General features: G+C 38.5%; 1 protein-coding gene across 4 annotated transcripts in view; it reads left to right on the top strand.

The window, feature by feature from the left end:
* dennd2b (DENN domain containing 2B) overlaps nucleotides 1-12,890 on the top strand; it is a 61,709-nt gene that overhangs the window by 11,623 nt on the left and 37,196 nt on the right. For 3 of the 4 annotated variants that reach the window (XM_042485192.1, XM_042485111.1, XM_042485349.1), the window contains exon 2: nucleotides 8,619-8,717. In XM_042485192.1, coding sequence (XP_042341126.1) covers nucleotides 8,644-8,717 — 74 coding nt within the window. In that variant the 5' untranslated portion in view covers nucleotides 8,619-8,643. Of the gene's footprint in view, nucleotides 1-8,618; nucleotides 8,718-8,800; nucleotides 8,995-12,890 lie in introns of those variants that run through there. The other variant, XM_042485273.1, reaches the window with a different exon arrangement.

Genomic DNA, 12,890 nt, shown 5'->3' with positions numbered 1-12,890 from the left:
TTTTCCACATGCTTGCCTCTGCAGCTGTGCATGCTCATATCTAGGTTACACAGAAGGGTTTTTCCTCTGTTCCACAAAGAGAAAATATGCCATGATTACTCAGAAAAAAAACAGCTGAAATGGCTTAGAAATGAGATAAAAAAAGATTCCAAGAATTGGTTCCACCTGGTCCATTGAGCTATACAGTGGCAGCGTGGTTGAACCATGTGGTGAAGTATGCTGGTAACTAATTATATAGGTATGGCTATGTGGAACTGCCAGTAGCATCGACCTTGGTGTTTTTTTTTTTTTTTTTAACATAGACACATTGAAGCTGTCAGAGCCTTGAAGTGCTATAAAGAAACGGCAGGTCATGTACAGAATATATAATGCATCAGAATTTTTGTTTCAGCTGAGAGATTTTACTTTTCCATCATACTTGTCCTGAGGCATAAATGTGTAGACCTCATGTGTGAGGTTTGCGTGTAAATGCTTTTATGTGGACTGTATGTGTAAGAGCTGGATTCCCTTTGTACATTTGAACTCCCACAATGCTCTCTGTTTAACAAGATCCAACTCAAACAGCTCAAGTCTCTTTTGTCCATAGTGGACAAAACTGGTCTTTCTACAGATATTGAAACAATGGCGTGGATCAGTGTGTGGGCTCATGGCCTGCCAGTAAGTTGTGACGTCTGTAAAGAGTTGAGAATTTGCAGAGATTTTCACTCTTCCTTGCCCCATTCCTTCTTGGCTGGCTGTAAGCTTTGCTGTGGTTTTTTTTTTTTTTAAAAAACCCCAAAACAAAACAAAACCAAAAAACCCTAAAGTCAGGTTGCTGATCAGCAGAAACCCGAAGACCAGGTCAGCCTAAAAAGCAGAGAAAGCAAGGGGCTTTTTTTGTGGAAGCTGTTGTGTCTAGCTGCTACTGCATGTTTCAGGATGAACGAAGATCTTATACTGAGCCCATTCACAGGTTAACCCTTTGAAACCTGGATCAAAATCAGTTTCTTGCGTTCAGACACCTGTCACAAGCTATTTGACCCTTTGAAACCTGAGCAAATTGTTTTTTGTTTTTTCAATTCGGCAAATTGAAAGAAATTGGTAAAAGGTGACAAGAAAAATTACCTAAAAATTTGTTTAAAAAAGGGGAATTGATTAAATAATAGGGAGAAATGTCCAGAAAATTACAATTATAATTATAATCATTTTAGATTTAAAATGTTACAGAAGAAGTGTAATAAAATAATCTATATATTTGTATGTTTTTAGCACTTCTTAAGGTCATTTACTTGTCTGTTTTTTACTTTTTATATCTAAGTTATTTATTTATTTATTTATTTAGCGGTTTTCAGGTAATTTTCTTTTAACCTCTTTCACTAATGAATTGCTCATTTTTATGCCATGTGCTTTTTGCCTTCTCCCCATGTTTAAAAAAAAAAATCAAAGCTATTTGCTCAGGTTTTAAGGGTTAATGAAAGTTATGACATCACAAAGTTGTTACATAAAATCTTGCCTTGCTCTCACAGTCTGAAAAGCAAGTGCCAGGTGCTGAGAGAGCGCATATTTGAGTGTAGTCTCTGTTGAATGAAAAACAAGCTCTTGGCATCAGGTCCAGGTGTGTCTGCCCCTCTCCTTCTGCTTTCTTTCACCCTCTGAAAACATTCTTTAATATTTTGAATGCAGCCGCAGGTCTGATGGATAGGCAAAATATTAGTACATTCCTGCATGTGGTGGAGAGAACGGTGTATCAGATGATCTGTCAAATGTGACAGGGGCCAAAGACGTGCAGGCTTTCTTTTGAAAGATATTTTACCTGATAGTCCCTCTTTCACAAACACATATGCACACACACACACACACACACACACACACACACACACACACACACACAGATGATAAAAGACTTACTTTTTAACCACATCTCCCTCTCAAGGACGTTTTGAACACAAAGGCCTCTTTATTCCGGCTCAAGTAGTCTAACGGAGACACTGTTGTAATCCCATTTCATGAATATGCTGTTGTTGCTGAGGAAAATATGCATCATTGATATGCTGCTAATCAATTAGTACTTTTGGTACATGAACATAACACAACCAGGAAAACCCCTGCCATTAGGTCATTAAGATGATGGTGTTGAATATCTTAAAGAGACAGTTTAGCATTACAGATTTGTCTTTATGTCAGAGCCAGAGACAGACAAACTTAGGAGGCTTTTCATCTCTTTGGGCTGAGGTAATAGGAGTAGTTGCTGCATGTTTAAAGATTAAAAGTGGCGAAAGAGAGCTTTTTTGTGTGTTTTTTATGTTTTTGTTTGACAAAACTATAAGTAGTAACAGAGGAAGTTGTGAAACTACACTCAGGTAGCCTGTTATTCTGTTTTTTAGCTGTGTTAATGTATAGAATAGTTGCATATCCTGTCAGGATGTGATGACATGCAATGAGATGGCATCAGTGTGTGTGTGGGCCTAGACAGAAAACAATGGACGTGGGTGTTTTAGCATGCGTCATATGCTGCCAGTATGTGTTATAGTTTTACTTGCTCATGTTTGTCTCCCTGTCTGGTTGGTCAGTTATATTTTCATTGCAAAGCAGGAACAGTGAGGTCAAACAACCGCTCGAATCAATATTTTTGTACAATGGTGTAATGTAAAGGGTGTTGGTCAATGTGATGAAGTCACTCGACTGCAGTTTCACTAAAGACCCATTCATGCTCGATGTTAGATGCAGAGACGGACAGAGTCTTCAATCAGGCCTCTGCGTTCATTTGTTCGTATTTTTGCACATTTTCTGAAAGCTTATGGATGCAGACAAAACGGAGCAGTACCACTGGAGATTGTGGGGGCAGTGTAGCATAGTTCAAGCAAGATACGACCGTAGGAGACGAAAAAGACGTTTAATAACCGGTGGAACCGAACAAATGGGTAATGTGGTGAGAATAATTCTCCATCCACAAATGCATTTAATGGCCTCACAGACCAGTGCCTGCCTCTGCTAAAAGGTACATTATTACAACCTCCTCCACGGTCGCCTCATTTGTTGTTGTCTGAAACTTTTGACTCCGCCCCCTAGTGCCATGTATTGGCTGTATTTATGCCAACACAACTGATGTAAGGAACTATGAGGGCAGTAACGTTTACAACATTTGAAACAGATGTATTAAATGCATCCTTCAGTCTACAGAGCATTTTAGTGTCTTTCACATATTTGCTTAGGTTTTCCGACCCGCGGCATTATTGTTTTGGTACAGTCTCATCATTCTCATCAGTGGAGTTTCCAGCTGCGGCATCCAGCTTTTTTTCAGCAAAAAAGCACCTAAAACTAGGGGTGTGAAAAGGTCAGCAGATCGTCAGCGTGGAAAGTATGTGAGCCCACACTTGCAAAACTTGAATGGAGATTAGTCAGGATGTCAAATACACAGTATGGTAAAAAGTGCCACACATTTCAGTGGCATTTAAAATACAATTTGGTCACTGAAAAATGTGATCAGCAATTTCAGATGGTTCTTTTAATATACACTATATATTTTTTCAGATCATATTTTACTTTATAGAATACATCGTGCTCAATTTTGACTGTTTTCTCAGTGTTTTCTTACTTTTAGGCCAGTTGATCAGTCAAAGTTTAAACCCCTGTTTAAACTTAGGGGAAATTAGTCATGAGGAACATCCCTAATTGTAACATATTGTGAGCATAAGCACAAAGAACACAGGACTATGAAACAGGCAGTCATAAAGGGTGTGCACCTAGCATTAACAGTTAACATTAGATTTTTTAAAAAACACATTGCATTATATCCTCTTGCTTACAGTATCACAGTATTTTGCGATATAACGAATTGCAACCCCTGTATCTTGCTAGGCATCGTATCCCCAGATTCTGGCCGATACTCAAACACCACAAAAACAGCTTCAGCAAATAGCTTGTGAACATAGTAATTAGTATTTAGCAGCTAAAGAACCAAAACAGAGCTTAAATAGAGTGAATATTGGACTTGTCACAAACACAACTCCAAATGAATGATAATGTTGTTCTTTATATGCAAATATAAGCGCCTGCCTAACAAGTTGCCATATTGACTTTATCAATGGAAATTAAAAAAAATCTAAACATCTAAAACTGAAATGTTTTCATCCCAGGAGACATTTTGAAACATGCATGCACCTTTCTTTCTACATATTGCGATATTTTTCCAAGTTTAATGTTGTACTGGCGCAAATGGCAACAAAATCTGTCTGTGCCGTGCCTCATTCTATAAACCACAGAAAAACAAACATTAGTAACACCAATTGATCAACACGAAGCGGTTGACTTGTCGCTGTTGACTGTTAGCTCGCCTTTGACTGCGACATCTCAAGAGAAAATTTGTCTTGAATCTGGTTGATTGCACTTTAAAGGTACTCTAGAGCTTTCTTAGAAGTGGTTGTTTACAGCCTGTGATTTTGTGTAGGGAGATGGTATCAGCGCTCAGGAAGTCAGTTGGCTAACGCCTTGGTGTTTACACTGCAAAGTCCATCTTGGGCCTCTATGACCTATTTCTGTGATTGTAGCTTTCTCAGTCCAAAAAATTGAAAAAGATGAATTCATAGAAATAAACATTCCTTAATATAAGCGAAGTGTGTAGAGCTGGCACAGTTTAACATTTTCTCCACTGCTGGCAGCTGATTGCATTTTTTTCTCTCTAATCTTTGTATGTTTCTTTTAATGTGTTACAAATTGAAATGACAGAAGCTTCATGTTTTCAGTCAGAGGGAGAATATTAAATGTCACTCCAAAAACACAAGATATTTTTTCAGCAGGTATTAATCAGACATATGATTTTACACAGCTGCCAGTTTGTCTAAATTTTATGTGAGCAGAATATTTTCATTTAGTTTAATTTAGAGTATGAAAGATTGTATGTCTCAAGCTCGGCTCATTTTCGTCTCAATTTCCTTTTTATTTTGCTTTTCCAGAATGATTTGTTTGGTTTTATCATGCAATCATGGATAAATTGTTGAGTTAATTTTTATTCTGTGTGGCTATCCAAAAAGTGTTTTTTCACAGGAGGATCTTCAATGTAATCAATATTTCTCAACCAAAATGTGACACCGAGACATGTCGCTAGAAAAGCGTCTCCAGCAAAACAATTGTTTCCCTACGGTACAGCACGACTATTGGACGCTTCTCTCTTGCTGCTGTGCGATGTGTTTTTCTGGCGGTTTTTGGGTACGCATAAAAGTTAAAATATTAGCACCTTTTGTCAGTGTTACTTATGGCCACCTGCACGCAGCCCCTCTCCACAGGTGCTCCCAGTTGTTTTTCCAGATGCGCTTCCAAGGCGTTTTTGGAGCAGTTGCGCCTGGTAAAATGCGTCTTGTTGTGATTGCCCCCTAAGGCTTTCTGATTTGTAATCATTTAAGAAATGTTCAAAGTTTGAACAAATGTTGCATGATAAGTAGCTCTTCTTCTGAGTAACCTGCAAACTTGACCCACTGGTTAATGTGTGTCTGTACACTTTTAAATAGTGAAGTATACAGTCCAAGTGGTTATGTGCTATTTGGTTCAGAGTTTGCGTAAAAATGCACTAAAATGTTGTATGCACGACAGAACAACTTTCTTTGATGAAAATAATGATGCATGCCCCATCCTACGAGCACAGTCCACAGTTACAGGAAATAGCTGACAGCAGGAATGCTCCTTCTCTCTCCTCATCTGTCTCTATAGGACTCAGCTCCACCACTGGTTGGCTGACTTCTTCATACAACAACTTCCTGTAAACAAGCCATGCTGCCAAGCACCCTCCCATCCTCCACCTCTGATCTCTAGGGATCTCCATTTGACCTCCTTATGCACCAGAACAATCGCTTTGAGCCGTCATGAAAGGGTCATTGCTGCATTTCAGAAAGTGATTTTCAGGGGCAATGGCCAACCGTTTGAAATAACTGCTCGTCTAATTTGAGAGCAAGTCCAGGAAATGTTCATTTTAAGGGAGTTATGTTAACAGTGGTTTCTTGTGTCGGGACTAAGTGTTATATAGGTCATGTAACATGCGACTGATCCACAGTCCATAAGTAATAACAACATACATCTGTGAGAGCATGCTTTTAGTTTTTAGCACTATCATCTCTGTTATCTATTATGGTAGAGGCAGAAATTTCAAAGTGTGATATCTCCAAAATTTGGCAAATAAAGCTAAAACTTCCTGTGCAGCTAGATATTAGAGCTAGACCAATAAATCGCTTGGGTGCATATATCGTCCATTGGGCTTGAGTGGCATCTATTTTCCCATACCTTTCCTAAAATTTCACCTAGGTATACAGTATACAATGGCATTTCTTAGCGGTACTTGTTCCTAACATCTAACGTTATCCCTACCACATACAGTTGCCATGTTTTCCAGCTCAGCTGCCTTTTTTTTACCAGTAGAGACATCTGATAGCTCATGATGTGCACTATGTAAAATTCATTGTGTCAGTACAGCATCTCTGTGTGAGTTTGATAGAAAGAGGAACTTTTTTTTGTGACCATATTGAAAATCATACCTTTGGGATTACTAAATACCCTGGTTTACCTTAATACTGCTCAAACCTTTTGCCCAATATTGTAGTAGTAGTATATGCATATATGTTGGCTGATGCCAAAGGAATGATTGATTTAATTTAGAATGAGTGTTTTCAGTGCACCAAAGTTTCTTTTTCAACTACAAAGTGCTACACTTAGTACCATGGACACACACACACAAACACACACACAAAATACCAGAGATCCTGAAAAATGTATATATATCAGGTGATAGTAATCTCATTGTTTAAACACTAAAATATTAAAATCAGCCCAACCAATTAAGTAACATCCGTCTGTACTGAATACCACTATGAATAAGTGAGCGTATGTGCTCTTTGGCAATTTGTGTGATCCGAGCCTTTAATTAGATAGTGTCTGTTATCCGCCGCTGCTTTTAGACTGTATAAAAGCAGTTAATTATCAGCATCCTGCTGAAGGCAGCAGGTCTGCAGCCTCTGAAATTAACACGTGCTGAGAAGGAGCACCAGACACATGATGATCCACTGTTGTGACCTTGATTAAATCAAGCACAACAAACAATAAGTTGCTGCAAAGTAACTACAAAACCCCAATGTCTTTGCACACATTAGACTGGTCAATTATAAGTTGTTATTCTCCTGGTTTATGCCATTTTTCACGAGGTAGCAGCCATAGTAATAAAGGCTGTCTGATTTCCAAAAATGGATCCGGAGCTTGTTGAAATAATGTCAGTCAAGCTGTTTTCTCTGCAGCAATGTAATGTCTGTGTTGTTTGATGTGAAAATAACAGTGCCCATTTTCTCTGGCATAACGTCTCCATGTTGTGTTAGTTATGCCACTTACTTTTGGTTTGTTGAAATTTGTCTGCAATGTTGATAATGAAAATTGAACAAGTGTGACACTGCTTTGTTGCTTTGCATGATTTTTTTCTATTAGCTTGCCTTATGAAAAGTTGCCAAGTGCAATAACTACCTTTCTGCTCTTCCCTCATGTTGATCTGTGATTGACAAAAGTCAATTTTCCTTGATGCCAGTGTTAAGCAGCATTAGACCAACATGAGATCCAGGTGGTGAGCGCAGCTGCCAAGCCAAGTAATATCAGTTGATCTGTTCACACTGATGGCACTCCCAATTTTGTTTTGGGTTCTGGATGTGGTCTTTTAGGAATGTTTGCCATCTTGTTTTAGCTCTGGATTTAAGTTCATGTTCATGACAGGATTCAATGATAATATTTAATATTTTAATAAAAGCCCTGAAAGTGACACTTTGCCAATTTTCAACCAGCTTTGTATCATAAGTGTGGATAATATTTTTTAATGAACTGTGGTATCCATTTTTAGCCATCCTCCATTTTACCAGCACCCTGCTGGCAGATTTTTATGGCTATGGCTTTTGCTCGAACTACAGCTCGTTCTTTTGGATTTTCGTATGCCCACCACCACAGACACAAAGAGTATAGAAGAGAGAAAAGACCCGCCCAAGATTTTGTAATTGTATTGACTATTTTTCACCTAAAATGTCTTTATAAACATATTTTAGTGCAATGTTTGGCTGTAAAGAGATTGTGAACAGGAAGTGAGCACCAAATGTTTTTCTGCAAAAAAAAAAAAGGGAGGCTGAAAAAAAACAAGATTCTGTCACTGCGTTGCCTGTTTGTCGCCTAAAATGCTTTCAGAAACATAGTTTACTGTTAAACTATGGTATGATATGAGATAGTTTGTCACCGACTGACCATCATAGTTTTTCCTTCGTCAAAACCGAGGGGTTAGCATTACATCACCCACCAGTGGGAACGTTTATTAGTCTGGTGCTGCACAGTGGATTCTGGACTTGCAGGCTTTCTACCTCTTGAGCAAAAGCAAACGCCACAACCCTTTTTCTCAGTTTTTCTGGTCATGTTGCACCAATTTCAAAAGTATGTGTGTTTTTCTACTAAACAGGCAGCCTTTTGGTACAACCATCTTTGCAGCAGTGAAACACTCATTTAATTCAGTCTAAATTCCTCGTAACACTCACTGACAAGAGTTTGCAGCATGACTTCATGTTTATTTGCTTATTTAAAAGTGTGGAATGCTGCAGTTTTTTCAAATGTCTCATGTCCTTGTGTTTGTCCATTAGGCGAGTGGGCGGTTTGCAGACAAACATGACTGCCAACAAGAGTTCGAAGGCTGCGCCTCGTGGAGGAGGGGGTAAAGCTCCCCGGGACGTCCCTGACAGGTCAGTGACATCAGGGGAGGGCTGATAAGTGTGCATTTCCAGTCATGTCACATGGTTTCAGAATATCCATCTGACTGAAAGAGGAAACGTGCTGTACTTAATATTAGCTACTTCATATTCAACCACATCTTTCTTAGTGATGATCAGCCTGTAGTCATTTTCCTTTTTTTAACTCATGGGAAAGAACAACTGATGATTGCCTGTCATGATAAGACCTCCAAAGCTTTTGCATGTACGATCCTGTATCCTGGACAAGGGCCCCATCCAACCCAGATTTGTGAGTAGAGAGCTGACGCTTGTGTTAGCATGTCGAGAGCTGACAATGTCCTGCTGTGAGAGAAAAACAAACTTTGGGAATGATATGTGATATCTAGACTATTAGGTCTTACAATTTGTCATCCTGTCCAATTTCTCCAACCAGAAAGTGTTTTTAGGAGCAGGCCAACGGGTCACATCTCACATACAGTAGTTACACATAATCCTTGTACTTCACAGCTGTGGAACATAGTCTGTATTCACAGTGTTGAACTTCTTTCTGATGCCCTGATGGTTGGATTTTAGCAAGATGATTGTAAGCAATGGTGCTGCTGTTGGTGTTGTAATATACTAATTAGGTGTGGGCGTTATGGCTCTAAAACAGTAACACAATGTATCAGGCTATTTTTGCAGTAACAATATTCTTGATGATATGACAAATCACTGAAAAATATTTTATTATTAATTTCAAGATCATACAATTGCTACAAATAAGTATTATAGTTTTAAATGTCAGAATGAAGATTTCCTACCGATTTGCAGTGTGGAGCCAGTAGCAATTTTGCTTTCAGGCGTGGTTGTTGTGTCAACGAGTTGGAATATTGCCATTATCATGATATGAACTTTTCTTATCATATTGTCATATCATGTCATGTTATGTCTTATCTTGAACAATATGATATGGAGCACCCCTGATAGTAATGCCACTGTCTGACTGGCAGTGCTGCTTTTTTATTCTTTCCTAGCTATCTGTGCTGATGAGGCAGTCGTGGTCAAACACACACAGGACAGTATTTCCCACACTGCAAAACATAACGTAACCTGCGGCAGCTGGTTTCTGTAATTGTTTGTGGTGAGAATTAGGGCTAGTGGAAGTGGCAAACCACACAAGTGTTAACATTATGATGTGGAAAAATAACATTTGTTTGCTGCTGAATGTGCACGTTACTCCCAAGGTAAGCTTGGTAAATGTTAATGTGAGGAAAACACTTATCCCAGTGGCACAAAGCTCTCTTACTCTGCTGGCTGCATCCCTCTGACATGATTATTGTGCATTTAACCTCAGCCTCTTTTGATAAATTTAATCCTATAGTAGAGCCTTATGAACAGCTTGCCGTCCTCATGGGCTCATGTTAGCCTAGATTCTTAAAGATTACAAAGACCGGTTGTTTCAACAGATGGAGAGAAATTAGTTTTGTTTTCGAGGACAAATTATACCTATACAAAACTGTGTAGGCTCAAGTAGCACACATGGCAACATGCAGAAGCACGATGGAAAAAAACAATACAAAGCAAAATGGAAAAAAACTTACGCTGCGCTCTATTCTTTTCTGAACTTCTGTGAGGGAATAATTCAACTTAATGTCCTGTCTTCAGAGATCACAAGCAGATACAAAAGCAATCTAGAGAGGTGTTTTGGCAACATGAAACATGCTGACAAGGCTCGGAGAGAGAGCTCACATTACTGTGTTTAGTGCTGTGTTTACACTGAATCAGGGAGACGGCAGACAGCAAACCGGATATCGATTAGTGGATGAGAGCTGGACGGTAAAATAAAGTAAGGCAAGCAGAGAATACCAGTAGTGGTAATCATTGCCATTCAAAATGAATATTGTAACTTTTGCCATCATCCGCAACGAAATTCACAACTGGATGTTGTGTACCTTCTTCACAGAAAGCAAAAACACAGGCAATCTGGACAATTATTGGACATTACTAGAAAAAAGACATAAAATTATAAACATGAAATAATTTTATTCAATAGTTTTTTTTCCATTGGTAATGAATAATATGGCATCACCCTTGCATGTTACATTTTACATTCTGGCCATTCTGTCAGACTATTTTTTTTCCCCGTACCATCCAGAAGGTGTTATCATTGGTGTTTTGCAGGTGTTATCATCATTGTCATCTGCAGTCTACTTAATCCCATGTGAATGCAGCATTACACATCCAAAAATGCACATTCACTGACTTTATCTTAACCCCCTGAAACTCTTAAATAAAGTATGTGCTGGTTTAAAGTTTTATCCATGATAATGCATAAAGGAGTGCTGATGGATGATAAAGTATTCTTATGTTGAATTATAATAATAGTAGAAGTGTTGTTTGTGTTAGCAGTCTGCTCCGTCCATCCTGGTCAGGAACAGGAAGTGGCCTGTGGTTCGCATGCCCGGGAAGCCTGAATGAAAGCCAGAGGCCAGGTTGTGACTGGCATCCCGCTCCATGTACACTACTGTATGTGTGGCCAGCCCAGCTAACGCTGACTGAACTGATTTTATTTTTGCAAGCATGATCCAGAGCCCCTTCAAAATCCCCAACGTGCCTTAAATAGACAAAAAAAACATCTTTGTCTGTCTAATCACAGTCTTCATTTTATTTTACAGCATTAGGAGTAATCCCAGCTAAACAAGGCCATAATATTATAAAATCTGTTATTCAGTTGCTGGTTTTATATTTGAGGTTGATCGAATCTGCTGCTATGGAAACAGGTCATTTGATTCATTTCATTATAACAGTAGGCCTACTTCATGTGACTTTATTACAACTACTTTGTATAACAGTAGTTTATTTAGTAGTATTTTTTGTAGTCTACAGTAGTTTAGAGGAGATGTGTAATGTGTATCGTGATGTAGCCTATAAGTATTGTAATATTATTCAGAGGCCATATTGCCCAGCTCTACTTAGTAAATATACTAAATGAAACAAAGATGCAGTCTCTTCGAAACATTCACAAAGTACACCAAAGTATTTTCTTCTGCATCATTTTTTTATTGCTTGTTTACTGTCATATTTGTGAAATCATGGCTGAGTGTGGAGACGGCGCCGGATTCTCCCCATGTTTCAACCCCAGCGGTCATCAAACCAAACAGCAAAAATTTAAATTGCTGTGATTAACTCAATAAAGTGTACTGTTACTGGCATTAGAATTAGATTACTGACTGTTTGGTCTGGTTGCTACTAAAACATTCCCATTGATACTTAGCTTCAGAGACACAGCTCCCTCTCTGGCCATAATTCTTGGCAGGAGTTCAGTTGGGAATTTTAGCAGCGAATCAGTAGGATTTTAACATGCCAGACTAATGCTAAAAGCTCCCTGCTGAAGCACTGCAACATTTCATGTGTTGAACTGCTGATTAATGTCAGAAAGTGTTAAAAAAGTATTTTCTTCATGCAACCATATGGCCTGTATGACTTACTGTGGGGTTTCAAATATGAAAGTCGGATAACGAGAGTTTATTTTGAACTCTTTTCAAGCTTGAGTTAGTTGATATTTACATTAATAATCTGAGTAAGGTAATACTTAAAGCTTAATTTATTTTAAGCAAAGGAAAGATAGTTTGTTGGTCGGGCCCAAAAAAATCAGGCCAAACCTGACATGAATCCGCATAGTTTCTGTCTAAGTCAAACCTGAATCCCAACCATGGCAACAGTTTTAAGTCAGACAAAAATCAGAATTTCCATAGTAAATTGTTTTTTTTTTTTGTAATATTAAAACATTTATAACAGGCCAAGGGCTGACATGTTTCCTCACACAACTTTTCATTCTTCTTTGCCATCTGTTAATTTAAGAGCCTGTCATCGGCTCTGTGTCCGGTGCACGGCAGGTTTGGCAGAGCGGGCTGCTCCCCTTGGTGCATCTCTGTCTTCAAGTGTACACATTGATCCACAGCAGTGATGATCAACATGAACCACAGTAGATTCAGTTATTCTTAGTTAATTAAGGTGGAGCTAAACATTTTGATTAATTTATCAGTCTCATTAATCAGTATTAAAAGAATTGTGCTTAAAAATCCATTTTGTTTTTTGAGATTCATATGTGTACTTATATTTACTTTACTGGTCTTCTTCGGCTTCTGTATTTTTGACCTGAATTTTTTAGTGTCTCTTGATGCACTGCTGATTTACAGAAGGCTT

Source organism: Plectropomus leopardus, chromosome 1 (assembly GCF_008729295.1).
Source record: "Plectropomus leopardus isolate mb chromosome 1, YSFRI_Pleo_2.0, whole genome shotgun sequence".
Classification (NCBI taxonomy): domain Eukaryota; kingdom Metazoa; phylum Chordata; class Actinopteri; order Perciformes; family Serranidae; genus Plectropomus; species Plectropomus leopardus.
The sequence above is the reverse complement of the archived record's forward strand: the minus strand, read 5'-3'. Positions and strand labels throughout refer to the sequence as shown.